Source organism: Alternaria alternata (genome assembly GCF_001642055.1).
Source record: "Alternaria alternata strain SRC1lrK2f unplaced genomic scaffold CC77scaffold_15, whole genome shotgun sequence".
Lineage (NCBI taxonomy): Eukaryota > Fungi > Ascomycota > Dothideomycetes > Pleosporales > Pleosporaceae > Alternaria > Alternaria alternata.
The window spans coordinates 682,907-710,598 of NW_017306204.1; the positions used below are offsets into that span (position 1 = coordinate 682,907).

A 27,692-nucleotide genomic window follows, 5' to 3' on the forward strand; every position below is an offset into this window, starting at 1 on the left:
TGCTTGGCATCGCGAGCGCTAGTAAGATGCACGAATGTCGAAGGTCACTGCGCCATCACGAACCTGGGCACAATTTGGGTTGATGATATAGCTACTTTTAGAAACGGCGGATATAGATCCAGGGATGTCAACAAACTTGGAAGGGCGTGACTTACTTGGTTGATGTCACGGCAGTGCCTAGGTAACCAATCACACCACTGGCTTGCCGACCTCGGATCTGACCCAGTTATGACCCTTGACTATAACAACTTCATTGTTCCTTCATCTGGAATGTCATCACTCGAACTTCATTCTCGACACACATCTTTATTAGACCAAACAATCCAAAACGATCTCCAGGCGCTATGTCGACCTCGAAGCTCTCCGAACGCGGTAGCCATGCAAGTACAACGGGAGCCAAAGACTTCGTGCGTATCATATCTTCTGAAACATGCTCTTTTGTTTAATACCTGTGCAGGAAATATGGGACATAATCACGAATATGTGGGACCCAAAGACGAATCCTGAAGGCTATGTGTCTCTCGGTCTTGCAGAGAACAGCTTGATGCACAACGAACTATCGGACTTTCTCAACTCAAAACGACTAGTCGATGACACAGCCCAAGGACTCACCTACGGAGAGGGCCCACAAGGGTCTAAGCGGGTCAAAGCTGCAATCGCGTCATTCTTGAGCACCCATTTTCGCTCGACACAGGAGCTAAAGCCTGAGAACATCTTCATCACGAACGGAGTTTCATCAGCGATCGAGCATTGCGCCTGGACTCTCGCTAATCCCGGGGAGGGTATCTTGCTTGGACGCCCATACTATCGCGCATTCCTACCAGATATAGGTATGAGGACAGGAGTCCAAATTGTTCCGGTAGCATTCGGAGACGTCGATCCCTGCAACTCAGACTGTGTGGAAAAGTACGAAGAAGCGCTGCTGAGATCGAACAAACAGGGTGTGCCGGTTCGAGCACTCATGTTGTGTCATCCACATAATCCTCTCGGAAGATGCTATCCAAGAGATACGCTCATTGGGCTGATGAGACTGTGTCAGAAGTACCAGATTCACCTTATCAGCGACGAGATCTACGCACTTTCCATATGGAAAAATACCGTTGACGACATAGCTCACGAACGCGCCGGTTTTGAATCCGTTTTGTCAATCAGTGGCAAGGACATCATTGATCCTTCGCTGGTTCATGTTCTGTGGGGTGTGTCAAAAGATTTTGGCGCAAATGGAATAAGGCTGGGTGCCGTCATCTCACAGTCCAACCCAGCTTTTCTTAATGCATTGCGAACATGCAGCCTATACTCCTCGGCGTCATCTCTCACAGAAAACGCTGTTGTGCACCTTTTATCCGATACGTCATTTGTCGAGAGCTACATCGCGACAAACCAAGCGCGTCTCTCGGCTGCATATGAACAAACTGTTCGTGCTCTTCGAGAGCATGGCATTGAGCACATGCCTGGTGCCAATGCCGCTTTCTTTCTATGGATCAATCTGGGCAAGTTTGTGCGCGAGAAGACATCCTTAGGAGAGAAAGAGATGCGGGTATACTCTGGGCCAGAAAGCACACAAATAATCCAAGATAGGTTGCGGGCGAAAAGGGTATACCTGGTTCCCGGGGACGCCGTAGGTGCAGAAGAGCCAGGCTGGTTCCGCATGGTCTTCACTCAACGAGAAGAACTAGTAACTGAATGCATTCGGCGCATTGTCGAAGCGTTGGGGCAAAGACAATAGCCACCGATCAATTGAAGCAAGAGAGTTGTCACGACTGGATTCTTCGTTTTGCTCGGTGCAGAAGTTTCGTTCTACCAGACCTTTTCAGCCTGGCCGCAATCCAGATAATCTGTTGCACAGCCTGATTCCCATAGTATGACGCCTTCAACCGTGAGACTATATCTGCTCTTGTGTCCTTTCACAGCTGGGGGATATGGTTTCTGCGTGATATGTTCCAGTATCCTTGTATGCTTCAATTAGGAAGATAAGACAAAAGTTGCGTACGGAGCTGAGGTCATGGGTATGCTGTTCTTCTCATGGGATATCTAGTGTTTCATGCATGATGAGATCCTCGAGATCTTTCAATGGGCTGGCATCCGTGTGCTGATGGCGCGCTCTATACAGATCGGCGCGGCTTCAAATCAAGCGTTCACGCCTGTCGCCTGCGGATAGCATAGACTTAGCTACGCTGGGCGTCAGAGCTCAGGTGTCGCGATCGTTCTGTCAACCGCAGCAAGTGTAGCTGTCGTGTGCAGCGGGTTCTCCCTCAGTCGTCTGATGGCTTTTTCTGCGTTAAGTCGTGTGTTGGCATCGTGACTAGTCAATTAGAAACATGAGCTGTTGGTTTTGTGGGATCAAATCATCGATATCAGGGCTGACTTCCCGCTGTTTTTAGGGTTCTTGCAAGGCTCAGATCCCCTTAATCGGTGCTCGGAGAGAACATCTCGGGCATACGGCAGCCGAGACCGGTCCGCCACTAGGCTAGATACAGCTACAAGAGTGTTTGTCATCCAGCCATTCGATCTATGTGTCTTTGCATCTTGCACATTCCCCTGCATCTTTCAACATCAAGACATTCAACCCAAAGCAACGAGATGGCCTCAAACCCTGATATTGCCCTGTTCCAGTGTTCGTGGCCTGAATGCACTTCGAGTTACCAGCGACGAGAACATCTTAATCGCCACTTGAAGAAGCATCTTAAACCAAAGGAATTCAAATGCCCATACTGCACGACTGTGGTCGGTCGAAGGTGTGTGTTTTTGCTTCTTATTCTCTTGCGTAGCATTAACGCCTAGAGATTCCAGCGACACTTTAGTTCGTCATATTTCACGATACCACGAGGGCAAGGAGTCGTTCCGATCCCGAGCGCTTCGGGCTTGCGACCACTGCAAGGCTCGAAAAATACAATGTAGCATGGGTACACCGTGTCATTCATGCTTGCAACGAGGGCTATCATGTTCTTATGGTACCTCGGCTACATCTGATCAACCACAGCGAACGCTACAGACACACTCGACCCCTAGCCAAATCGCATCCTTTAACCTGGACCAGGAAATGACCGAGCTTGACAAGTACATAGCCTTTTACTTCACTGAGTTCCACCCAACATGGTCGTTCCTTCATAAGTCTAGTTTTCGTCCGAAGAGGGAATCACAAGTACTGGTCCATTCGGTGGTAATGGCAGGCCTATGGTTCAGTAATGAAAAAGGTGCAAAGGAGACAGCGATCGAGATGCACCAAACGCTGATGACATCTATTCAGCATCAACGCGTATGTATATTGCCCTTCCTGTTTGCCCGTTATCGCTACTGAGTTCCTTTAGTGCGCATGGGATGTTTCTCACTCCGATGCAACCAACGAGGCAACGACTTGGCCCATAGCCACTTATCAAGCGATTCTCCTGAACACCATACTTCCGTTGACAGCTCGGAAACAAGTCTCGAGCGCGGGATTGGAGTTTCCTACGCCCGATTATGAGATCTTGGTCGCTCTTGTGAACAGCAGTCTGAAGAGAGGCATGTTCAGCTATCCAAGTATGCTTGAGCAGTACCAGCAATCAGCTTTGACTCCTCACACTGCTCCCCATATATGGATCGGTATCGAGGAATTGAAACGGTTCGCGCTGACTTTGTATCATGTGTGGACGATATATTGCGAAACGCAGATGTCGAATAAAGACGAATCTCAGGACCAGCTCTCGTCGCATAATCTGCAGTTTTCTGCCCCGATTAGTGACGACTTGTGGAACGCGGATACTATACCCGAGCTCATTACTCTCGTAGAAGAGGAAAAGGCTAATGGTAACCAAATATGCGACAATGAGATGAACTGGATTTGTAACTGGTCATGAGGTGCAACCTCTGCAATATCTAGGAACGTATTCAAATTGGTTGCGCATTCCAGGGGTTGCGCACAAGATTCCTGACGTCAGGTCCTGGTGTCTGGCAGGCCCATCCCTTCCCAGCCAGCCATTTTACTCGACCATAGCCTCTGTGCTGTACCCCCACTTTGCCAGCTCCGAAGTTCTCTCTCATCGCTCTTACCTTGGATGAGGTTTAGAATGGCCACAGCATGCTCGGCACCAGGCTCAAAGGTCGAACCCAGGAAAGGCGGGAGTGGAGCATAGGCTTCACCGGCGAACCAAAGCCTTTTTAATTGTGGTGACGAAGCGGACGTGTCACCACCCTGATCCCAACTTTCTTCATCGGTCTCTTCGCCGTCGGTGTCTCCATCAAGCTCATCGACGGAGATCGGTCTCATAGTCAGAGGGGCAGCAATCACTTTGGTAATCCAAGGGGTCTCACACTTTGAGAGCATCTCCCAGATGGATTTTGGAAAGCTGTTTTTGGCGGCGTCAAGATAATCCTTCCATTTCTCTGCACGTCCTTTGACATGCTGCCCTCGGTCTACGAACGTAGTCATGACATTTTCAAGGTCTCGGTCGGTATCCTGCTCGTACGGATGATACCAACACCATTCGATCACCATATCATCGTTGTCATCGGCATTGCCAAAGCCTGGCACACCATACCTGATAGCAGTCAGAACACAAGTATCGAAATGATTGAGGCAGAAAACCCACAGGATGATATATTGAGACCCGTGCATCTTGTACCAGACAAGCAGGCCATTCTTGATTCGTTCATCAATCTCCTTTTCTTCATCGACAGAAACATCGGCTGGCACTCGGCCGCGCCATGCCACGACCTGCTCGTAGCTGGGCACCACACCTGGTGACGTGAGCCTTCGTATGGTAGATTGGGCACCGTCTGCGGCGACGAGCATGTCGGCAGTCTCTGTCTCGACACGATTGGTGGCTGTCGAGCGATATGTGATAGTCCACCTGCCATCTTCATACTGTGCGTCTTCCACATTCGCGTCTATGCGGAGCGTTGGACGTGCTTCGCTCGCTGTTTTCCAGTTTTTCTCGGACTCTACAACAACATCTCGCAGTAGAACCTGGTACAAATCGAGCCAAGTAGTCATTACAACACGATGCTCTTCTGGCACAGGCACCATCTCATCGTTGTCTGGGGAGAATATTAAGAGCTGTTCACCGCGTATAGAGCGTTCAAGCAAATCAGGCGCAGGGATGTATTCTTCGAATATCTTTCGGCCCCAGCGTCCAAGCGAAAATCCGCCGTTGTGCTTTTCTGAGTAGAGCGCATTGTTCTGCTCCAATAGGATGACATCGCATTCGTTCTGGCAAAGGTTTGCGACTGTCAGCCCAGTTAGAGAACCCCCAACCTGGGAAATAAGTTAGCAACGTAAGCCTCCAGCACTTTCACGACAACATCGTCAAGCGAAAAGCGAACGAGGACGTACTATTACTAGTTTTCGTCGTTCAGACATCTCGATGATGAGCGGGCATGGTCATGCCAGCGTGTCGAGAAGATTCCAACCCCTCTGCACGCGATGAACCTAGTAGGTTTCGGGGAGATCGAGAAGGTGCACCCGGCAACGCGACTGCCGTATCCACAAGTGGGACAGGGTGAACCTAGCATCGGGCCGTTTTTGTGCCTGTTTCGCTCTCTACTATAATAACGTATATCAAGAGTTGTGCGTAAGCATATTAAAAACCTAGAAGGCTACAACGCGTGTAGTCTTTGTGGACCTTCTTGTTAGAAATTGATGTAAGCTGCAAGAGCACGCCTGTTATCTCTGTACGTGTTTCGTTTTCCTCTTACATGCGGTGCTCAGGGCCCTCCGACGGCCGCTAGCATAATAGCGTGAAGCCTCTCCGGTCCATTACGTCATTCCAAACAAAAAACTAGACACTTTCTCAACTGTATCTCTCTACCAACAAAGTATGAAATGCTGCAACTTGAATCCCCGACCACATAGAGTATGGAAAGGCGATCCTGTAAAGAACTCTGTAGTTTTCTATCGCGCTGCGCAGTAGGTGTAAAGTCTCTGTCATCTCCGATCACCGAATGCGGCCGAGCAACGGGACCCATTTAATTGATCGAATTAATAACTTTTCGTACATCCTATCGCAGGGTGACATCTTCTCCGTCACACGCGGCTCACACCTCTGTTTCTGAAGACTGCATGGACAAGCATGTCCTGCCGTTATGCGCCACCTTTGTATTCAAGTTCGTTCTTAGTAACTAGGTAAAGTGTGCGGCGGATATGCTGGTACAGAACGTCTACCACGTCTCCGACAAGGGCTTGCACTTACGTCTATTTTTCCTGCATCGACACTTGACCGAAGACACGTAAATTAAGATGGCAGATCGAGTCGTACGATAGTATTGGGTCTCATTCTACCTAGGTATATATTCTGTTATCTCTGACTTTGTCTTTAAACTGATCTATTCCCCCATCTCTGTTCTTGGTTTTCTAGTCGCAGCTTCTTCTGCAGAAAGCGCACTTCATGCTGAGGGTGATCGGGCACCACTGATGCGTTGCTTGCCTTCTACACCTTGGAAGTCTATAAGGCCTGGTACCAGTCGCCTTTCCTGATCTCGAACTCACTATCGTCATTGCCTAGGCTTGACTAATCTTATGCAATCATCACGACGACTTGGCCACATCTTCTTTTGCGGTGCTAATGCTCAATCCATCTCATGTGAATTGTGGTGAGCTATCAAGATGCGGAATTATGATCTTGCTCCTACTGTACTACCAACGTCCGACCCTCCGTACTAGTCCGCAATTCCGTTACAGTAGTTCCACAACTTAGTACGTACACCAGTAAGTTGTCCAATAGTCCCAGCCGAATTCTGGTGGGCTGATCCCGACAGTACACAACAGAGTACAAGTTGTTTGGAGTTTCAGGCGACAAGGTAGCCCGCCGCATCATCATCACCTACATCTTTTCGCCTTACTGGTACAATGGCAAGAGCTGACCGAGGTCAAGTTTGCCATACTACAGTAAAGCTAAATGTATGCCTCTTGAACGGTCGACTTGTTACAATTATGACGAACTGCCGGGTATCTTGCTGATCTTGGGTGCCGGGCATAGTAACGATCAACTGTCATCTCGTGGTTCACACGCTTGGATAATGTAGAAAAGGGTCTCGATGACGTCGTGCAGGTGGGTCGTGCAGGGGTTAGGAAGAGCAACGAAGATCCGGGGATCTCCACTCTCCTACCCCTAAGCCTCACGAAGCTTCCCTTATAACTCTCCTTGTCTGTACATTTTCCTTTGTTCAAACGCGTTTCGTCGTTTCTGGTGGTGCGAGAATTCCTACAACACCGTACGTTCCTACGCGACAAGAGTTGGGCGCGTCCACAAGCGATCTCCGATAGCTCCGCACCCCTGATCCCGAGTCGCGATGCCTGTCAACACCATCTCTGTGGGCGCCGCAGTTACGCCTACGGTTATTCAAACATACCTCTCGCATTACCTCAATCGTCGCCCGCTTGCGCAGAAACCCACGGCGCATATCTCCTACCACGAAGGCCTTGAGCTTATCCGCCGTTTCCTCCACTATGCTTCCTTCCATACGGTCGACGAACTACAAGCGTTCACGTCGCAATGGGTTCCAGTGCCGCGTTGGGTGCACGTAAACGTGGTGGAGGTCTCGAGCAATCTGTTGGAGCGCTCAGCACAGCTACTCAATGCGCAATTGGGACCCGAAGGCATCAAAGCCGTAGGAGGAAAGAATTGGTGGCAGGTCAGGCAGAGCCGATGCTCATGTACGATTCAAGCTAACACCTTAACAGTGGAGACGTGATGGGACGACGCTGAAAGCTGAGTGGATCGAAATGCGCAAAGACTACGATGCGAGGAAACAATTAGCCATCACCAAAGGCGACCGCATCATGCTCTATGTTCATGGCGGCGCCTACTTCTTTGGCAGTGTCGACGAGCATCGCTATCAGATGCAACGACATGCGCGCAAGCTCAAGGCTAGAGTGTTGGCGCCCAAATACAGACTCGCGCCCCAATTTCCTTTCCCATGCGGTCTCCACGACTGTACGTACTTCCATCAACACCTCGGAACACATGCTGACTATGCTAGGTTTGGCGGCCTACCTCTACCTTCTCGAAGAAAAACACGACCCTACGACGATCATACTGGCAGGCGACTCGGCGGGTGGCGGCATGGTTCTGAGCATGCTGGTGACATTGCGCGACCAAGGCATACCACTACCCGCAGGTGCAATCCTGATTAGTCCCTGGGTAGACCTGACACACAGTTTTCCCAGTCTCGGAGGAGATGATAAGATGGATTACATTCCCTCACACGGCTTTATCCACAAGCCGAGTATGAGCTGGCGTAAGTTGATTCTTTTCAGCTTGCTGTCGTATCACTAACACGACATAGCACCGCCCAACGCCGATGATATGCTCGAAATCGAAACTTCATCCAAGAAGACCGCCGGGAAGGATAGCAACTTAGACAAAAAGGAAGATCGTGCAGCGAAGAAGGAGGCCAAGGCTGAGCGCGTACGAGGATACTCAATCCAATCGGGAGATCGCCCACCTCTGGGAGACATCGTTGACCCTTCAGCGACCGGGCAAGACGAAGACGTCTGGGTTTCCTCAAATGGCAAATACAGTGTCGGGCCGAAGAGTCAATTATCCGTACAGCTTGAGGATGTACGTGTGGAGATCAAGGACCAGATTCAGATGTACGCAGCAAACCACCTTTTGACACATCCTCTGGTCTCTCCAGTTCTACAACCAACACTAGGCGGCCTACCGCCTCTGCTCATCCAAACGGGTGGCGGCGAATTACTCAGGGACGAGCAAATCTACCTCGCGCACAAGGCTGCCCAACCACTGGCATACATACCACCTCCGTCTAATAATCAGACCGCCGAATCCATCCAGGCCCAAGCCGCCAGCTACAAGCCCACCAATGTTCAGCTCCAAGTTTGGGACGATCTGTGTCACGTTACACCTACATTGAGCTTCACTCGACCAGCAAAGCACATGTACCGCAGTATTGCTCAGTTCGGCGCTTGGGCACTTGCGCGAGCTCAGAAGAAGTCCATCGACATCCTTGATGACGATGACATATCCTTCATGAGCAAGGACTCAAGTAGCTCGTCAGACTCGGATAAGGCGGGCTCAGGGTCTTCGTCAGATGATCCCAAGTCTTCAAACGCGGAAGCCAAACGATTGAAGGCAGAGAAAAAAGCCACCCAAGATGCACGTGTGGGTAGAGCTGGTGATCCCATCCCACCATTCTCGAGCCACATGATACGCCAACGTATCGATCGACACGGCCGTATTTACGCACTTGCACCCAAAGAAGAACTTGTGGCTTTGAACATCCCAAGCATCGATGTCGGCGTTCCAAAAACTGGACCTGTCAGCAAATGGATGAAAGCGCAAGCTCAGTGGAACAACAAGTTCTCCAAGCAGAAGATCAAGATTCAGAAGCAGCGTATCAAGGACATGCAAAAAGGTTTCGAGGGTTTTGAGGGTGAGACACCACCGCCAACCGCCTTAGCTGGCAGAAGGATAAGGGGAATGAAGGCCCAAAAAGCTGCAAAGAGGAGTTGGGGTATGTCGATGTGGTCTGGCTGGGGTAGCAAACACGACGAAGCCACTGTAAGCGCAATGTCCCTAGGGAACTGCAAAGGATAATGTTGCTAACACATCACAGATCGTACGCGAGAAGAAAGCAGATCAGAACCCCGACACCGAAGTCTCTACCTCCGTCGAAGATCCAGCCCACACCTTGGATGGCACCGCAAGCAGCAAACCCGAACGAAGCCGTGCCACCGGACTTGCCGCTCCAGATGTGAAACGATCCCGCTCACGTTCACGTCACTCGGCCGTGACCGACCAAGGTCAAACTGGACTACCCATGGACGACCTCACGAAAATCGAATCGATTGTACCGCATCCAGGTCTGGCCAACGCAACGACGCTTGCTCCAGAACGCTCTGCATCCCCTCTTCCATCTCCTACAAGCGAGCTCGGCAGCCCTGGCTTGCCTCCGAACATCATCGTTTCAGATAACCCTGGAAATGACAGTACTATTATTCCGGCGACTGACACGCTGACTACGCGTCCGACAGCGGGCGGTATCGCGTATCCTTTCAGCCTCAAGGTGGATGGACCGGATGGGAAGGATGTTAATGCTAGTACGCTTACGCTTGCTAGTGTGAACATAACTACGCCCCCTGCTGTTGACGACGCACAGAATGAAGAGAAACAGCTCGGCAGTATGGGGGCGGTGACTGAGACTGTCAATGAGCAGATCTTGAAGGAGGAGAGACCACATGTTGAGCGGTACTTCACTGCTGGCCAGGGCGCGGGGCTCTTCAGCAGTGGTATTCCTGAGGCGAAGGTTGGAGAAGGAGAGACAGCGGAGAGGCCGGGTGTTGAGAGGTTTGAGACCGCGCAGGACGGTTTGGAAACACTTGCTGCTGGTAGTGGAAAGCAGTGATATAGCAAATGAGCTTAAGGCGGCGAGGATAGCTAGGTAACATAGTTGTAGATACCCCATTTTCTTTCGTCCATAGTTCTAATACAAACGTACACATAGGGCTCAGACTCCTTGAATCTTCCTCCAATCTAATGTCGCACTACGTTCTGTGATGGACTAGATTATAAGGTTCCACAAGTTGTGATGACTTCAATCTGGAAGTCAACCTAACCTCTGGTTACTCCGCCGGAGATAACGTAACTCCGCGTGACATCACCCCGCTTCAACACTACCCATTCTCGATCAACGAAAACAGAACTCTTTCTTCATTTCTTTCACATCAAATCGACTCTTTCAAATCTTACAATGTCAGTCTTCCGCTCCTCAGCCCACGCTCTCATCACAGGCGGCGCATCCGGCGTCGGCTACTCCGTTGCCCAACTCTGTCTGAAGCACTCAATGCGTGTCTCCATTGTTGATTTCAACCAATCTTCCCTCGAAATTGCAGGCATGAGCTTGAAAGGCGAGGTCAAACTCATCAAAGCAGATGTGTCTTCACGCCAAGACTGGGCATCAATTCGCGAACAAGTTGGCACAGATGTCGACTTCCTTATGCTCAATGCCGGAATAGGCGGAAGAGGAACATGGGGTGACGAAGATTACTTTGACAAGATCTTGGCTACGAATCTGGGTGGTGTGGTCAATGGACTCAACGCATATGTTCCTTCGTTCAAAGAAAGAGACGGGAAAGGGCCATCAGCGATCGTGATCACGGGCAGTAAACAGGGTATTACGAACCCACCTGGTAACGCCGCATACAATGCTAGTAAGGCAGCTGTGAAGACTCTCGCTGAGCACCTGAGCTACGATTTGAAAGAAACTAGTATTGGTGTTCATTTGTTGGTTCCGGGGTGGACGTTCACCGGCCTCGTAAGTCACCTTTCTCTGATTCGGCGCTCTGTTACATCCTCTGCCCCACGCGCATCCTAATTTCTCACTACTGACATACAACGTAGTCCGGGAATACACCCGGCTCCGACAAAGCAAAACCGGAAGGCGCATGGTCAGCAGACCAAGTTGCAGACTATATGTACACCAAGATGCAGGATAAGAAGTTTTACATCATCTGTCCGGATGGTCAAGTCACAGAGGAGACGGACAAGAAGCGTATGTTGTGGAGCGTGGGAGATATCGTGAACGAAAGGCCGCCGTTAACGAGGTGGAGAGATGAGTACAAGGAGGAGGCGGAAAAGTGGATGAAAGAGCAGAAGGTGTAGTAGGTGGCTCTGAGGCGGCAGAACGTATGAGTGCGTTTTCACGAGCAGATCGTCGTCAGTCGGAATGCATATCTGCTAATATGTCGCTCGACTGAAAATTGAAAAAAACTAGAAATGACTACCGTGACGGATAGGAAATGGGGTATCATATGCTCCTTGACCCAAACGCCGATGATTGCAGAAGTAAAATCGCTCAGAGGTCGGTGAATCATCCGTCGCGACATAGCGTATGATCAATCGGAATCATAGCCCAACAGAGCTTCAAGCAGAGCAGGTTTCTTGGTTGGCGCCTCAGCATCTGCATTCTCAGGCGCTGCGTCTAGACCTCTTGTATCAGTATCTCTCTTCCTCTTCAGTATACCCAAGTTGACTCTGGAAGCTGGCATGCTACCACTGTGGAGAAACGGATCAATCGCGGCCTTTGTGTTTCCGACAAGTGTTTGCTGCAGTCCCAGTCGACTCTTTTCCCTGGCTATTTCTGACTTAAGTTTCTTCGTCGGCGGTAAAGGATGAACAGCCTTGTTGTTTGTGGCCTTTTCTTCCACCTTTGTGTCCGCGAAAAGAGGTTTCCACTCCAAATGACCCACTCCCCAGTCGTCCGTCGCTGTAGAACCAAAATCGACCAGCCCAGCTCGTGTGCGGTCTGCCTCCGTCTCGTCCACGATATCCAGTCCCAGGCTAAACTTATCTTGCATACCCTCCTTGTGTTTATCTTCTTTCTTCCAAACTTTTCGCTTTTCCCGAAAGTCCCTTCTCAGTTTCGCATTCACATCATATGGATCCCTCCAAACTTCCGCCTTATCATACAACTCCTCAACTCTCTCCTTATTCTTCTTTTCGATCCCTTTGTCCTCTAATTTCCCCTCTAGATTTGCAAAGGCATCTTCCCTCCTCTTCTGCTTCTCTTCCTCAGTCAGGAATTTGAGGTCTCCCTCGGCTAACGCCTCATCTCCCTTTCCGGCAGGCCCATAGTCCCTTCTTCGCGCCCCTTCTGTAACAACATATTCGCTGTTCTGCGGATCCGTTCTAATCTCCCACCAGCCACCACAAGCACTGTGTTTCATGCGGAAACTCCATATGGGCGTGCTGTGGTAGTTGCCGACTTTCTTCTTCTCGGCGTTGAAACGTACACCTTGACCGATGATGGCGGGAGGACTGCAGTGATCACACCACACAGCGAAGGGCAGTTCGAAGCGGACGGTGAGGATGCCCTTGGAGATTTTGTTTGCGCGTTTGCCGAGTGGGTGTGAGGAGTTGTTGAAGCTTGGAGGATTCGAGGCGTCAGGCGGGTAGTACCGCCCCATGTTAAAGCCCTGCATCGTGGGCGGGTGCGTATGGGGAGATGCGCGGCGTGCGCTGAGTTCGGGTGATGGCTTAGTTTGGTGTCGAAGTGATGCAGTCGCGAAGTTTGGCCGCGGGAGTGGATGACGTAAGCATAGACAGCCTAGGGATCGCGACTCTTACGTGAAGAGGCTCCTTCGTAATAAGATGCGGTATGACGTCACGCTTTCATTTACGTGCATCCAGCTAGCCCTCCAAGCATGTATGCATGCTGCATGAACTTCCCAAGTTGGAAGGTAAATTAAGGTTGCTGTTGATTACGGCACTAAAAGGCTTGTCTCACTGTAGACTTGCCACTGCCAATTCCGATGCCTCATGAACAATGTACATAGAGACTAGATAATGACCCACGAGATAAGATAACTCATGTATGATGTTGAAAGAATAGTCGCAATCATATTGTTTTCGATGTTTGGTCTATGCTGGCCTTGCGTCCAAACGCCGTCGATCAATCGGCTACTTAGTCTTCGTCTCCACCCTTCTTCCAGATCTGTTCATCCGGTCGATCATATATCATTTTACATCAACATTTAAGCCTCAGGGTCTGTGATGAGCTTAGTGATCTTGCCAATGGCAATGGTCTGACCTTGATCACGGAGGGTGAATCTACCCAGCTGCGGGTAATCCTCGAATCGCTCTACACAGATGCTTCCAGCGGTACCGGTAATTTGCAAGCGTGCAATGATGCTCATGCCCTTAGTAGCGAATCCTGGTGCCTTCTTCGATTTACGTCCAGTGCCCTTCTCCAGCTTGTGCAACAGAGCGGTAATGGTGACCTCTTCTTGTGCGGCGTGGACGTGGAGCACGCAGTTGAATCCGGCTGTAAGGATAGACTTGATGTCAAGAAGTACGACCTGGGCCTCGAATTGAGAAACACAGTGGACAGGTCGCTTAGGTGAGCAAAGAACGTAACCCTACGAAGAAGTTAGTAAGCGATCATAGGAGGAGGATTGATCAAAGTACATACAGGCAGAATATCTTCTTCTTCAATACCTCGGAGTCGCACGCGAATTTGGTCACCGCAAGTCGCTCCAGGAATCTCGTCTTCCTGTTCACCGTACAAAGCCGAGATGTGGATTGTCTGTCGGTTGGGCATCATGAGGTACCTTGGTGCGGTTAGTAAGTAACAGGTGCTGATGTCAGAAGACGTGACCTACTTTTGCTCCTTCTTAATGATACCGGACTCGATCTTGCCTTCAATCATAGTACCCATGTCCTTGTACTTGGCGGCGATGGGCATCATGAAGGGCGCATTGAGCTTACGCTCGAGCGCTTGCATGTTGTCAAGGTACTCAAGTAGAGATGGGCCATCGTACCATGGCGCCAGGTCCTATTGACCAAATCAGTTCACATCCCTTTTACAGACAAAAAGTTACTTACCTTTGGCACACGGGTCTTGATACCTGTGAATGTTTGTGCACTGACCGGCATCATGCTGATGTCAGTCTTTGGGTTGTATCCGAGACCCTTCAAGAAGGCTACTACCTTGGTAGTGCACTCCTTGAAACGGTCCTCGGACCATTCCACAGTAGGATCGTCCATCTTGTTAACAACGATGAGAATCTTGTTAACACCTTGTGTCTTGGCCAGCATAGCGTGCTCTCGGGTTTGACCACCCTTCTCGAAACCTGTCTCGTACTCTCCCTTACGGCCAGAGATGACGAGAATACCGACATCGGCTTGTGAGGCACCACTGATCATGTTGGGCACATATGTCTTGTGGCCTGGCGCGTCCAGAATGGAGTATCGTCGCTTCTCTGTCTCAAAGAAACCTCGACCGACTTCGATAGTCTTACCCTGCTGTCGCTCTTCCTTGTTCAAATCGAGCGCCCACGAAATGTACCAGGTTTCACGACCAGCGTCCTTAGCTTCCTTCTTGTACTTGTCGAGGGTACGCTCGTCGACCATGCCAGTCGAGATCAGGATACTGCCACCAAGAGTGGACTTTCCTGCATCGACGTGGCCCAAGAAAATGATGTTGACGTGCTCCTTGCCGTAGATTTCGGCAAGAGTGGCCTCGTCAACCACTTCCTCCATTTCCTTCTCAATGTCCTGTGCTGCCTTCTTCTCAATGGCCTTTTCCTTTGGTGTTGGGCTGTTGCGGCCAGAAGAAGGAGTTGGCGAAGTCCTTCCAGAGCCTGCGGATGCTGGGGTAGCCTCGCCAGTCTTCTCAATGGCCTTCGCAGCGGTGACCTTGGTACCGGCTTCAGGAACGCTCTTCTCCTTGTCCGCCTTTTCCTTCGCGGCCGATGGCGCGGCTGGTGTGCCCAGACTGAGGACCTTTGTGCCACCTGCCTTCTCGACCTTTGGTGCTGTGGTGTCGCCTCCGATGGACAAGACCTTTGCCTTCGGTGCGCTGTCGCCACCAATCGAGAGAACCTTTGCCTTGGGGGCGTCCTTCTTGGGCTCAGCAGGCGCAGCACTGTCTGAGACAGCCACGTCGTCGCCTCGCTTTGCTATCCTCACAGGAGACTGGCCTTGTTGCGGCTGCTGGGCCTGGAAGTTCTGCTGGTACTGCTGTCCGTACTGTGGGTATCCTCCCTGCTGTCCACCGTACTGTTGCCCATATTGAGGGTAGCCTTGTTGTTGCTGGTAGCCACCGTATTGCTGACCACCGTACTGGTTGTAGCCACCGTATTGCTGGCCGTACTGTTGGTAGCCACCGTAGCCACCATAGGCTTGGCCGGGGACAAAAGCGCTCGCGCCCGGGGTGAACGACTGCGCTCCTGGTGTGAAAGTGGGCGTGTTGTTGAGGTTCATGCCCTGCGCCTGCTGCGCGAGGCGTTCCTCCTCTTGCTCCCAGTTGTCGGCCATTGTGACGTCGGTTGTCGCAGGGATGTGTCGTGTGGTTGGGTTGGTAGGGTAGCGACGGCGTGCGTGTAATGCGCTTCGGGGACGACTATGTCGCTCTTGTTAACGAGTAGGCGAGAACGTGCGTGAATTCGTCCTGCAACCAAAGAGCGACTACTGAGGTATATAAGTGGACGGGCGTCGAGTGTCGTCGGCGAAAAGTGAAAATGTGCCGCGTCGTTGCTGCCCACGCAAGATTTGGCGGGGTCGCTTTCGGTGGCTGAGTGGGGCTGACTCAACGCCTCGCTGCCTAACATTGGCTAGGGCTCCTAGCAACAAAGACACTCACCTACACGCAAACACTCGCATTCATTGTCACTTGCCACAGATATTCCCGGTTGCCTTCTCCAGCAACCCAATACTCTGACCTCATGGTTCATCTAACCCAGATATCTCACCACCAAACCATTCCCATACAAGGGTGAAACCCAATCGACAGGTCAAGATGGAGTCACTCCTAGCAAATGTATGACTACGCTTTGACTCCCAATACGTCATAAGCAGACACAGAGTCATCCTCCTCGTACCCAGTGCCCATGCTGACATGTGATAGGTGACCAAGCAGGCTATGAGCTATGCTATCAGAAGCGGTATAGCGATCACCAGCCACTATGCGCTCAAGCAATGCGGCCGACTGATGAAGACGGTCGAAGGCCGTGAAAAGCAAGAGCTCGCCAATTTGCAAATAAGACTAGACTCCAAAATCAAAATCATCTCACCAGCGATCGACATGATAGAGCTGATTGCGGCACGCGGAAACACGTCACTCGAGTCTGCTGTAGGACTCACAAAGTCTCTTCGATGGGACATTCAAACATTAGGTAGCCGTGTGGAAAAGGCTGTGGCCGAAGAGCAGCTTTCGAGAAGAGGCAGCTCCAAAGCAAAATCGCGGGATCAGAATGACGCTGAGCTCAAGATCATCATTGAAGAGATGAAAAGGTTGCTGGAGCGTATCGAAGATGCTGTGCCACTCATAAATCTGGCTATCACCACATCCGGTACTAGTCTCTCCACCACCCTCCCGGCTACTGTATCGCCATCACGGCTTCTACAGGCCAGCACCTTTCTCACTTCTGGCGACATGCAGTATTGCGCATCAAAGCCCAGAGCCCAGCAGATTGGACCGACCTTTACCCTCTCCTTGTACATGTTGTTCGCCGGATATGCTCATCGAGCCCATGAAGAAGACGTTCGAGAAACAACATGGAAGGAGGTCATGCACAAAGCACGTGTTACACTTATGAGGGTTCCTCTCGATAATGTCTACGATTACCCCACACCTTTCGGACAAAACAGCAGACGAGCCGATGAGGCTGACCACCGTCACATTCCCTCTGATAGCATGTTGCAGGAGTTTGCCTATCAGCTACTTATCGTCGAAGACTTAGATGATGGTCGTATGCACGAGTTCGAGGATGGCGAACCCCAACCAGGGCCATACGACGGTGTGGAGCAAGCCGGTGTCCGTGAGATCATACCTATTCATGAAGTCTCCAAGATCTTTTACGCCGATACGGGTAAGATATTGAACATCGGTTCTGACAACGAGAGTAACAACCCTATTTTGTTATTGAAGCGAGACGTCAATGCAGCACCGCCACGCCGTATGATGGAGCGTGATACAGAGGGACCTGGTTACGAGTCAGATGACTCACATACTATTGGCGACGACGAAGAAGATGCTGAACAAGCAGAGCTGGAAGAACAACTCCGGCGCGAATCGACACCACATCTCGAAGAACAACCCTCACCGGAGCCTGAACAGCCCCCACCAGAGTCTGAGCAACCAACGTATCCTTGGCGACTACCTCCCACGCTGGACCTAGAATGGATGGCATTCGAAGTATACACTGAAGACCCGACCTCCGATTCCGAAATCGAGGAAACAGAAGAGTCGACTGAAGAAGCCTCTTCGCTGTCCCCAGCAGCCACACCTACACCGCCCGACTTCCTAGGCCGCTTCTCCGCCCTTAACCTTCGTCCTAGTACACCCACCTCTCCCAAACCAACACCACACAACCAAATCATTCCCTCTCCCCAGAAAGCTTCGGCACCAACACCACAGTACCAACAACAAGCTCCAACGTCCCTTCCCACGGTCAAGACTTCATTGTCCCTACTCGAAATGCTTATCCGCCTCACTGCTCTCCAACAATTCCAGCAATCCTCCCACCTGGCCATTCCAGACGAATTCCTCAACTTTTTCCTCTCAGATAGCAGTACAGTAGGGGCAGGTGGTGATGCTGAATTAAGGCGAAGGGTCAGGAGGGAAGCAAGAATGAGAGTTGGATTTGATCCGTATGACGAGAGTCCGATCAAGAGGAGAGGAGAGGAATATCTGGAGCACGAATTGCATGAGCATGAACATGTGCAAGATGGGAGGGACGAAGAGAGGTCTGTATACGGTGATGGAGATACGTTGACAGGAGATGGTGGTGGTGGGAGGTATGATTATGAGGGCTACCCCATGGGTCATCGCGCTTCTTCTCCATACTCTCGGTCGCGAGGTGGTACACCTGGTTCGCCACGTACACCGACCATCCCAACATCCAGTCGTTCAAAATCCTCAGTTGATGTTTCACATACTGGGAGACACAGCCTAGGCAACATCTCCTCCCCAAGTCCACTTCTCAGACGAGCAACCACACAGCCAGGTCAGAGTCACCGTCAGCCACCCCAGCTTCGTACCTTGAGGCAGCCTGGCTTCTCGCAAAGGCCGAGCAATCCAGCGGAACCTCGTACACCTGGTAGCGTGTCTCCTGATACGCCGCCTAGCAGTGTGGCCGGACCATGAAGAGTTCGTCTATCACAGTGAATGAGATCCTCGTGTGTTTTTGCGTTTAACAAGCGATACATAGCATCATGACGGCGTTCAAGATACCATTTGCTTTAACCAGAGAATCCACCTTTATGTAGCGTAGTTTAGCATAGCGAGCGAGCGAGCACTCATGATCAAATCTTCCATGAACACAAGACAAAGTAAGAATGTTTCACATCATTTGCAATTCCTGTCAACATCTCCGCCCTTGACCCGAAAGAGTCGACTAAACAAACACACAACACGCCCATACGCCATGTACACCCAAAGTCGTATTCACATATTCATCATCCTACTTCACCATTTCCTATCCTCATCATTGCTTATTCCCAATCTTCCTCTTCGTCACTCTCCTCAGCCACAACTTTCTTCTTTCCATCTCCTACACTTGGCGTCCTTGTTGTCGTTCCAGAGACTACATCATAACTGGCATCGCTATCGGCCACGCTCTTCTCATCGTTTGATCGACGGGGTTGTGCTGAAGCTGCAGGTGTTGTGGCAGGTTTGCTGGTTTCTTCGGTAGGTTTGAGAGTGTTGACAGAGGCGGTCAGGTCGGTTGGCTTGGGTGTGCTTGTTTTGGGTGCCGGGGTGGGTTTTGTGGTAGAGGGCTTTGTAACAGTAGCGTTATCGTCGTCAGAATCGTCATCAGAGTCTTCTTCCTCGGAAGATTCTTCTTCGTCATCCTCCTCCTCGTCATCATCTGATTCCTCTTCCTCTTCTTCCTCCTCGGAGTCTTCATCCCAGGCTACCTCTTCGTCGGCGGTGGGTGTAGATGCTGTAAAAAAGAAGTTAGCGCTTGGTGCACCTCCAGCACACTGAAGTCAACATACCCTTGAGCATTTCCCTCCTCCTCTGCTCCTCACTCTCAATGACATGACGGAGGAAGTAGTATCTGCACCAAAAGACCTTGTATTCGACCTTCTCCGGAACACACTTCTCCATTGCACTCCTCAGCTCCTCATGCTTCTCGAGATCCTTGGCAATAGCCTCAGTCTTCTTGTCCACATCAAACGCTGCCTTCCACTTCTCCCACTCCGGGCTCGCAGGATCCTTGAGGAAAGAGTCGAGCGTCGAGTGGATAACATGGAGCTGTGCGTCGAAGCGTGTCGCATGAACAACCTTCTTGCCGCTGCTATCCTTGGACTCGAAGAGTACGTCGCCATTCTTGTCAGCCTCAGAGCCCGCTTCGGGAGGCGCGATGGTGACAGCGTCGCGGAGGAAGTTGCGGATATTGCTGCCGAATTTGAGGAGTGCCTCGTCGGCGGCGTCTTCTGCCTTTTCGACGTCTTTGAGCCTTTTAGCAGCTTCGGAGCGGAAGCGCGATAGTATGCCTTCTGCTTCCTTTACAATGTCTGCGGCAAGGGACTCAGGACGGTCGGGGTGGGCTTCCGTGTCTTCCTTTGCCTTCTCGGCAGAAGCGTCCTTGTCGGTGGATGCGGATTTGGAGGTTGAAGCGTCGCCGGGCTGGAGGGAAATCTTTCGCGCGTGACTGATGATGTTGGAAACACTAGCCTGAGCGTTCTTGGTCAATGGCGCATATTGCTTGCTCGCATTGTCGTAGTATTGCTCGCCCTATGCCACACGTAATTAGCAGGTGAGCGCACAATTACACACCGCTGTCTTACCTGCTTCCTCACGTTACCCAGGAACCCTCCCAAGCGCGCAGCCCAAGGGCTGCTCGATATGGCTTTATAAGCATCTTGGAACTCGGCGTTGAAGTTGTTGGCTGTCTCCTGGTGGGTGTTATCTCCGCTGGCGGACGACTGCTTGGTGGGGTCCTGCGGGTAGCTCTCCTCCTGGATGTGGTCGTAGGCGGAATCCATAGCTACGATAGTCCAGAAGGGAAGCAAGATCCAGAGGGGTTGTGTGTTGGGTGAGAGCTAAGGATGTTGTAGTGGTCGTCAGATCAGTCGGTCAACCAAGGGTTCAGTCAAATGCGGGCGGGGCCATGCATGATGCTCCGCAACTCACGCTAGTGATTTGGCGACTACAAGCTCGAGCCCTGGAACACGCTCGCGTCACACGAAGACATGTCCATCCAGCCGACATGACGAAAACGTATTTGTTCGAGTGCGAAAGCTCCTCCTCTATCTCAGCGCGTAGAGCATGCTACACTACATCCAGCGCATTGATCATCCGGTGCTAATGTGCGCGCTTTCTGCGTGTTGCTTGCTGTCTTGGGCGCCCATCCTAGATGCGCGCAGTAGTCACCTACATCACTACTAACATTCCCTCTTGCCTCAGCTGGCCTGGTATCGTTGCTCATAGTACACCTCTTCGACGCCTCATCTCTTCTTCTTGCCGACTACCTTGGTGAAGCCCTCATCGTCCACCTCTGGCTCTGGCTTCGGTTTCGCGGGCACAAGCGCAGGCGCTTCGCCCATTTCGACATCATCATCTTCGTCGCTCTCCTCATCCACACTGTCCCATTCCCCCTCTTGGTTCGTCTCCTTGACATTAACACTGCCAGTCGAGACTTCCTTTCCTTTGCGCTCTTGCCACTTCTTCTGCAGCGCATCCACCGTCGCCGTGTTGCCCTCGCCAATCTCCTTCCGTATCGTCATGATCTCGCGCGCGACGGCGACCTCGGTCTCGTCTTCTACCCGCACGCCGAATTCGTCCTCGAGGACTTGTAGAAGGACGACTTCAACATCCTCCGCATCTGTCAGAGGCTCGGCTGCGAAGAGTTCTGAAATTTGGCCAGCGAGCCAGTCGCGTTTATCTGAGGAGTCGGGCCCGCCCCATTGGTTTTGGACAGCGACAGTCAGGTTTGCCCAGTTGAAGAGCGCGTGCCAAATTCCGAGGTCGAATTTGTCCTGGTGTGCCTCTAGAGACGGCGTCAGAAAATAATTTACATTTTTGTGCGAGTACATACCTGCGATTGGGCCGAATGCTGAAGACATTTTGGAATGTGTTACTGAGCGGAATGGCTGAGCGTGGGTTTGCGTCACGAAACGTCGATAATTTTGCCCGTTATCGATAGGAAATTTAGGCCCCGCCATTTCATCACATTGACACGTGAGGACGCGCCCTCGCGTTGCGCCACATTGAATACACAGCAGAGTTGCATTAGCGGCGAGAATTGCTTTTCTTGGTTACATGCTGCAATTCCTCAGCGAAGGCCTGAGGGTTCTCCAAATAACAGGCAGGCTAAGACTTCCTCACCAACCACTCCAACTCCTTCGCCTGTTCTGTTGTAACAAGCTGCTCAAATCTCTCCGTCGTCAAGAAATCATGATCCGAGAACTCAAATCCTGGTATCACCGTCTGCAAAGTCACAATAACGTTAGCTCTCCCCTTCTTACTATCCCAGCCCAGTGACGAATACGTACCTCACTAATCAACAACCTTTCCCCCTCCGCTCCATCAAGTAGAAAGCTCGCTTTGTATTTCCCACCCTCGACAATCCACACACTCTTCTCTCCATGCGCAACGTCTTGTCCAACGACGAAGGTCTCGATGCGTTTCTTAGTGCCGGGTTCATCGGCATGAATGAGGACGTAGCGGCCCCGACCTGAGATTAGGGTGTGTACCTATGCGACAAGATCAACACTCAATATTCAACATGAGTATCGTATACGAGTTCCCTCCACCGGCTTGGCATGTGCTAGCAGGTTCAAGGGGTTTGAACATAAAGGATATCATACCGTCCTGCCCTTGTTTCTATGGAAATGTCCCTGCGGATTCACTGCGCTCAACATGTAGTATATACTTGTACTCGCATTTCTGATGGCGTTGTCACCCGACATGGGTTTATCGGCCGTGTTCTTTACATCTTCTTCTTCATCTCCGCCATTCTTCAATAAGAAGGGGTTAGGGATGGTAAGTGGGTTGCGATCGATTTCTGCATAGTAGCCACCTTCGACATGTTTTTGGAGGTTGAGCGCCGAGATGATGGCTTGGGTGTTGGCGGGCTCCGCGGTGTTCGGATCTGGGGTGTACACTTGTGTCATATCTCCTAGTGAGGCCATTTTAGGCTGTCAGGGTCGCTGGTCGGCTGCTTTGGCCAAGATAGGATGGGACGTGTGTGGCTCTTGGTGTTGGTAAATGATGACGTCATTCCCGCTAGTCGCCGATAAGGCTCCAACATATTGGCAAATTGATGACACCCAGCGACCAATTTGATGATATTGTCGATCTCATATCGCTCGTTCTATCGGCCGTTTTGCTCTATATATGCATCTCCTAGTTGACTTATCAATCTTATCACTCTTCGATCACTCCCGTGACGTCCCGTTTCCGCAACCTTCATCTCTCTCTCACCCCAGGGAAGCAAAGAAACAGACAAAAACAGAAACAACAAGCCCTACCTTACAGTATGCATTAGCTGTAATCAAGAAGATCTACAAAGATTGGTAGCACTATAGGCTTCTAGGTTCTTTATCTATATCTAAATAGCTCTAGATATGATTTGTTGTAGTAAGAAGAAGTACTTTACGCTGAACAAAAGTTTACCTTCTCTCTTCAACATGCTGTTCTTCCTGGACGGCTCCTCTCACATCTCCATGCTCTTTGTCTCTTTTACTTGCCTCCCCTTCTAATTTGTCTCGAGAGTGCGTCTCGTCGCTTTGTGGTGCAGCGTTAGCTATCGCTCCTTCAGCAGCAGCAGACGGCTCTCTTATACTTGCACCCTGGCTGCGGAAGAACTCGATCGCAAACTTCACATCTCCAACTGTCATAGCCTTATTACCGTTCTTTCCCGTAGATCTCCCATTCCACTTCTCCCGAATCTTCGCCCACGCCTCATCTCTTTGCAAAGATCCCGTGATTCGAGCCAACTTTTAAAGTTGCTCTAGGAGCTCACCTTTGTACGAGCCTCTGAAGTTCTCTAACCTCCCGCCACGCTTTGGTTTTCTATTTGGAGCTCTTTCAAACATGTCGTCAGGAATGAGGTCCTTGCAGTCATCCACATTCCAATAGTGTTGTATCCAGCGATTCCACTTCTGAAATCTAACGGCCTCTGTGTCGTCGGGGAGAATCGATGGTGGAAGAGAATCTGTTTCGTTGTCGTGCTCTGACGCGGTGATGCCACCTTGCTTATACTGTGGACTTTCTTTATTTGCTGTTGTGATGCCGACGCTGCTGGTGAAGTTGCCAGATTGGCTGACGAGGCTGTCGTTGTCTCTGGCAATCAATCCTGTATCTGCGCATGTCAGTCGTCGTTCAATGTAAAAGCACTCAGCAAGAGGTCGAACTCACCATCCACGTTCTCATCCTTACCAACCAACTTTCCCTTTCCTTTTTCCCGTTGAATCGGCTCATCCCCACCATAGTGTTGTCGGACATACTCTAAATCGCTTAGCTGTATCTGTGCTGGCAGATTGTTTGACTTGTCCTTCATCCTCTTCTTCTGTCCTTCTTCCAGTAGATCGTAAACTTCATTCCACGCGTCATCGCCCGGCATATCACTAGCGAGGGCGCTTATGCCTCGTAGGACTGGTAGAGGCCAGGTACTGATGGAGCTATCGTACCGCATGGATTTAGGGATGAGCCTGCTACATTCTGTCCTGGGATCCCACTGATCTTGGATATTGGAAAGAAGCTCTAATCGCTCTTCGTAGTCGGGATCGCTTTTTGGTGGAAGCATGGTATGGCTGACGATCGATGGCACCAGTAGTTTCAAGTAGAGAAAGTACTCACTGCGTCTGTATATTCAAGCTTTTTCGTTGTTTGCTATTTGCTAGATCTTAAGCCATCGAGAAGGACATATCTTGCCACAGATGTCACGGGTAGTCACCCTAGAGCTACCTTCCTCACGTGGGTCTAGACGTAAATTTCATGTATTTACTTGCCTGACCTCTTTAATCCTCTCACTCAGTGCTGATTCACCTTGCTTCGTCCCGACAATACCCTGCTATTCGTCCCTTCCCTCGTGATGTACATGTACACTCCTGTTCAACGGTTTACCTCTCTCGCTAGCACTGAAGACTAAAATCCCAAAGTAGAGCACTATCGACGTTTATCGGAGGTTCCAAATTCAGCATGTCACACTCATTGAGCTTGCCACCCGGCTGACAACCGCCCATCAGGTCATCAACCGGCCATTGTGGAAAAGGACCCATCGAACTGAACGATTGTTGACATCCAGCAGTCGCTGCATCGGCCCCTGGGCTGGGATTTGTGTCATAATGCGATGACACTGTCGGAACACTATCACTCCCTTCATCCTCGGGGACTGTCCGTGCACTCATATCGCGTATTGCTTCATCCAACATATCCGATAGATAACGTGCGGCTAGGAATGCCATGTCGGATTTACGACCGAGATACCAGAGACCCTCGATACAATCGCTGCATCTCCGTCTCGCCTGGGATTGCTCCTCCTCACTTGGATCTGAAGCTGCTATTTGGACCAGAATGTAGCCGGCTCTGCATAATGAGCGCACGAAAACTACTGTCCACGGCTCTGTTAATAGCGCAGCTTGGCTCAAAGCGAAATGGAAATCTTTTGACGCCTTTGTGTCATTGACGCTGTGTATGCTTGCTAGACTTAGGTCGGCGACTGCTAGAGCATTCTGTCGGCGCAACGTAGCGACAAGATTCGAAGCTTGCCGGCAAATCCTTTCGTTAGAAGAAGAGAGATTGGTCGAATCGATCGTTGCGAGAAGATCGGAAAGCAAAAAGGTTCCAAGATGCCAGTGTCCTGCCAAGAGAATGTACCAGGACTGCACACGTGTAGGGAGAGTGGCGTGATGCTTTACGCAGTCGGAGAAGAAAGGAGCATAGTTACGATGCCAGTGGTTGTATACTTGGAATGCGGCGTTTATCCCTGACTGTATGCATGGCATAGTCAGTCGAATGATCATAGTCGGAAGAGATGAAAGCATTGGCTTACCTCAATCCTGTCGGATAAAGCTTTACGCGAGACCAGGGCTTGGAGATGTGCCACACGCCGGAACAAGAGCACTTTCACTGGTGCGGCAGAGCTGAGTGTCGATGCGGCAAGCCTGTAGCTACATGGCCACCTCGCTGCTCCAGGGTCCACTTCCAAGTTCCCGTAGCGTGTGAACAGATCACCCCAAACCTCGTTGCTTTCAGCAGAGGGTTGTGATGTTTGGGTGTTAGTAAAGGTATTAGTCGCATTCTTTGGCATTGTGAATCGGTCATTGTAGATGCTAGGAGGGCTGGCCCACACAAGGGATTCTCCGTACTCGTGGTTGTTTGATCGTGGTAACTCGCTGTCCTCATCGTCGACTACCACCGGGCGTTGGGAGATTGCTGCAGATAGAGTATCGAACATAACCCCTAACCAATACAATAAGTTGAACGTATCTCGGTCTTCCTGACGTAGCGGGTCTGTTTCTCCATTTCCTTGGCTTGCCATCTGCTGTTCTATCCGTTCCAGTTTCCTTCGTTGAGCGAGGAGCTGTCGCAAAGCTATCTCAAGGAAAATCGGAGCGTCATCATCCTGCACCAAAGCTTGAAACTCCTCGTAATGCGTCCCCAGCTTGGAGTTGGTACGCAGAGATGGGCGTGTGGTGTCCAGAGGCCGCTGAGTCAACGAGAAGATGATCAAGGCAAAGACCACGCGAAAAGAGTCGATGCTAGCAGCCCGATGAAGCAGTTCAGACGTTTGATGCCAGAGAGTCTCTTGCATAGAACGCTCAAACTCATTTGACTGAGGGAATCCATCCGCCGTGAAACGGGATTCTGCCGGACAACCTTTGGTCCCTCTCTCACCTGCTTGAGCCCATTGTGAAGCGAAAGACATGATGGTCATATTCAGTGCTTTAGAGACAATGCGCTCCTCATCAGGTGTTAGTTTCCGAATAAGAAGGGTTGCATAGGCTCGGTCAAGCTGAATGACTCGATTGTACATCCTGTTAGACCAGGATCCACCCCATTCCCGTGAGGCTTTACTTGCAGACAGGATGGAAGGCTTGTAGCGTGTCATAGTATACGGACAGTTATGTTCTGTAAGCCAACACGAAAGGGAGTTTTCCATGCTGTCGTTGTAGATGCGCAAGAAGCCATTGGTTACGAAACCTCGTGATGTCCTCTCCCCCAATAATATGTCCATGAATGGAGAATTGGCGTCATTTTTTCGGTTACGACCATAAGGACGTACGTCTAATGAGTCTCGTCGGGCGCGGGAAGAGACGAAGAATTCTTGTTCATCACTCTTTTCCGGCTGTGCCGCACTTGGGTTATCAATAGATATCGGTTCGCTCGAGCCATTGTCCACATTGTCGTTCTGCGTGATATCGAAGCGATCTTCTTGTTCGTCATCTTGATCCAGAGACGACAGCGATTGTGTCCCTCGATTTGGTACCTCGTAGTAAAGTCCGTTTATGGTAGAGTCGAACGGGGCTCGAAAATGGTGGCTGAGAGAGCGAGTGGATGCTGAATCTTCGGCACGATCGTAACCACTCTGTAACGATGAACGTCTCCGTTTCCTATCCCGCTCTTGATGGCCCTCCGAAGCTGTCTTCAACCAGTTAAACGTGCAGGCTTGGTTCTTCCGGAGGCAGTTCGAGCACGTTTGATTTGTAAAATCGGCGCGCTTGTCTGCATCGCAAGCTCTCTTTCCGCGCCTACACGAGTCGCAGCTACGCCATTGCTGACGACGAGGAGGTAAGGGCTGTTGTGTGGGCTGAGAGTTCGCGGACGATAATTTAGGTGGTGTTGTTGAGTTGTCGGGCCTTTCTGCATGAGATTTGCTGGGTACTTCGGTCATAGTACTGCTTTCGAAAGTCTTCAACATTTTTGCTTGTAACGTCGGTGATGGCGATGGATGAGACAAGTTAGGGGAGGATAATGATTGATCTTAACGAGAGACTACACTGCATACAAGGTAGCCGGCATACGACGTTGCTAAGCGCGGACGCATACAGGTTATTGCAGCGACCCCGCTTTTTCACATTCACCCTCGCCCATGCGGGGGATCAGCTGCGAGGATGAGAAGCCTCGAAACTCTGGGATACGTCATGGTTGAGCTCTGGTCTGACCAAATGGTGGAAAGGAATTTTTAGTTCCGCTATATGCCGATAGGTGCATTCAAGTGTGGAATGTGGTGATCACGATCGAGAGGCCTCTTTGCTGAAGAGCTGAAAAGGAGTGTCAGAGGATCGGACCGCTCAGGACGT

At 50.8% G+C, this 27,692-nt stretch overlaps 13 protein-coding genes across 13 annotated transcripts; 5 read left to right on the forward strand and 8 right to left on the reverse strand.

Moving 5' to 3' along the window:
- Positions 1 to 344: 344 nt before the first annotated feature.
- CC77DRAFT_1010604 (PLP-dependent transferase) lies at positions 345 to 1,726 on the forward strand (the record flags this gene model as incomplete). The annotated part of the gene is made up of 2 exons (XM_018523658.1): positions 345 to 407; positions 458 to 1,726. 2 exons carry the CDS (start codon positions 345 to 347, stop codon positions 1,724 to 1,726), a joined length of 1,332 nt encoding a protein of 443 aa, XP_018384114.1.
- Positions 1,727 to 2,081: 355 nt separating this feature from the next.
- On the forward strand, positions 2,082 to 3,875 carry CC77DRAFT_207226 (hypothetical protein). The gene is made up of 3 exons (XM_018530636.1): positions 2,082 to 2,735; positions 2,791 to 3,256; positions 3,309 to 3,875. The coding sequence occupies exons 1-3, from the start codon at positions 2,512 to 2,514 to the stop codon at positions 3,834 to 3,836; spliced, it is 1,218 nt and encodes a 405-aa protein (XP_018384115.1). The 5' UTR covers positions 2,082 to 2,511; the 3' UTR covers positions 3,837 to 3,875.
- Positions 3,800 to 5,636, reverse strand: CC77DRAFT_1096584 (FAD/NAD(P)-binding domain-containing protein). The gene is made up of 3 exons (XM_018529848.1): positions 5,312 to 5,636; positions 4,569 to 5,233; positions 3,800 to 4,517 (listed from the first exon to the last, which is right to left on the reverse strand). The coding sequence occupies exons 1-3, from the start codon at positions 5,336 to 5,338 to the stop codon at positions 3,914 to 3,916; spliced, it is 1,296 nt and encodes a 431-aa protein (XP_018384116.1). The 5' UTR covers positions 5,339 to 5,636; the 3' UTR covers positions 3,800 to 3,913.
- Positions 5,637 to 7,266: 1,630 nt separating this feature from the next.
- CC77DRAFT_940106 (alpha/beta-hydrolase) lies at positions 7,267 to 10,341 on the forward strand (the record flags this gene model as incomplete). Its single annotated transcript, XM_018534713.1, has 5 exons — positions 7,267 to 7,608; positions 7,658 to 7,910; positions 7,957 to 8,214; positions 8,263 to 9,497; positions 9,553 to 10,341. The coding sequence occupies 5 exons, from the start codon at positions 7,267 to 7,269 to the stop codon at positions 10,339 to 10,341; spliced, it is 2,877 nt and encodes a 958-aa protein (XP_018384117.1).
- A 332-nt stretch (positions 10,342 to 10,673) lies between these two features.
- On the forward strand, positions 10,674 to 11,870 carry CC77DRAFT_1022230 (NAD(P)-binding protein). The gene is made up of 2 exons (XM_018525419.1): positions 10,674 to 11,250; positions 11,337 to 11,870. Exons 1-2 carry the CDS (start codon positions 10,687 to 10,689, stop codon positions 11,595 to 11,597), a joined length of 825 nt encoding a protein of 274 aa, XP_018384118.1. The 5' UTR covers positions 10,674 to 10,686; the 3' UTR covers positions 11,598 to 11,870.
- Positions 11,571 to 13,066, reverse strand: CC77DRAFT_207092 (DUF572-domain-containing protein). The gene has a single exon (XM_018530635.1). It carries the CDS (start codon positions 12,914 to 12,916, stop codon positions 11,831 to 11,833), a length of 1,086 nt encoding a protein of 361 aa, XP_018384119.1. The 5' UTR covers positions 12,917 to 13,066; the 3' UTR covers positions 11,571 to 11,830.
- A 66-nt stretch (positions 13,067 to 13,132) lies between these two features.
- CC77DRAFT_967119 (hypothetical protein) lies at positions 13,133 to 15,881 on the reverse strand. Its single transcript, XM_018535743.1, has 4 exons — positions 14,319 to 15,881; positions 14,096 to 14,268; positions 13,906 to 14,044; positions 13,133 to 13,852 (listed from the first exon to the last, which is right to left on the reverse strand). Exons 1-4 carry the CDS (start codon positions 15,750 to 15,752, stop codon positions 13,469 to 13,471), a joined length of 2,130 nt encoding a protein of 709 aa, XP_018384120.1. The 5' UTR covers positions 15,753 to 15,881; the 3' UTR covers positions 13,133 to 13,468.
- A 193-nt stretch (positions 15,882 to 16,074) lies between these two features.
- CC77DRAFT_207490 (Ran-binding-domain-containing protein) lies at positions 16,075 to 18,868 on the forward strand. The gene is made up of 2 exons (XM_018530638.1): positions 16,075 to 16,254; positions 16,342 to 18,868. The coding sequence occupies exons 1-2, from the start codon at positions 16,234 to 16,236 to the stop codon at positions 18,580 to 18,582; spliced, it is 2,262 nt and encodes a 753-aa protein (XP_018384121.1). The 5' UTR covers positions 16,075 to 16,233; the 3' UTR covers positions 18,583 to 18,868.
- Positions 18,869 to 18,929: 61 nt separating this feature from the next.
- On the reverse strand, positions 18,930 to 20,429 carry CC77DRAFT_1063324 (hypothetical protein; the record flags this gene model as incomplete). Its single annotated transcript, XM_018528619.1, has 3 exons — positions 18,930 to 19,381; positions 19,437 to 20,178; positions 20,232 to 20,429. The coding sequence occupies 3 exons, from the start codon at positions 20,427 to 20,429 to the stop codon at positions 18,930 to 18,932; spliced, it is 1,392 nt and encodes a 463-aa protein (XP_018384122.1).
- Positions 20,430 to 20,891: 462 nt separating this feature from the next.
- CC77DRAFT_939700 (pre-rRNA-processing protein TSR2) lies at positions 20,892 to 21,509 on the reverse strand (the record flags this gene model as incomplete). Its single annotated transcript, XM_018534690.1, has 2 exons — positions 20,892 to 21,433; positions 21,482 to 21,509. 2 exons carry the CDS (start codon positions 21,507 to 21,509, stop codon positions 20,892 to 20,894), a joined length of 570 nt encoding a protein of 189 aa, XP_018384123.1.
- A 247-nt stretch (positions 21,510 to 21,756) lies between these two features.
- CC77DRAFT_940088 (hypothetical protein) lies at positions 21,757 to 22,559 on the reverse strand (the record flags this gene model as incomplete). The annotated part of the gene is made up of 3 exons (XM_018534711.1): positions 21,757 to 21,873; positions 21,939 to 22,139; positions 22,254 to 22,559. The coding sequence occupies 3 exons, from the start codon at positions 22,557 to 22,559 to the stop codon at positions 21,757 to 21,759; spliced, it is 624 nt and encodes a 207-aa protein (XP_018384124.1).
- A 736-nt stretch (positions 22,560 to 23,295) lies between these two features.
- Positions 23,296 to 24,193, reverse strand: CC77DRAFT_1096593 (hypothetical protein; the record flags this gene model as incomplete). The annotated part of the gene is made up of 2 exons (XM_018529849.1): positions 23,296 to 23,749; positions 23,806 to 24,193. 2 exons carry the CDS (start codon positions 24,191 to 24,193, stop codon positions 23,388 to 23,390), a joined length of 750 nt encoding a protein of 249 aa, XP_018384125.1. The 3' UTR covers positions 23,296 to 23,387.
- A 55-nt stretch (positions 24,194 to 24,248) lies between these two features.
- On the reverse strand, positions 24,249 to 27,680 carry CC77DRAFT_1096594 (hypothetical protein). The gene is made up of 2 exons (XM_018529850.1): positions 25,442 to 27,680; positions 24,249 to 25,379 (listed from the first exon to the last, which is right to left on the reverse strand). The coding sequence occupies exons 1-2, from the start codon at positions 27,308 to 27,310 to the stop codon at positions 24,522 to 24,524; spliced, it is 2,727 nt and encodes a 908-aa protein (XP_018384126.1). The 5' UTR covers positions 27,311 to 27,680; the 3' UTR covers positions 24,249 to 24,521.
- Positions 27,681 to 27,692: the final 12 nt, after the last annotated feature.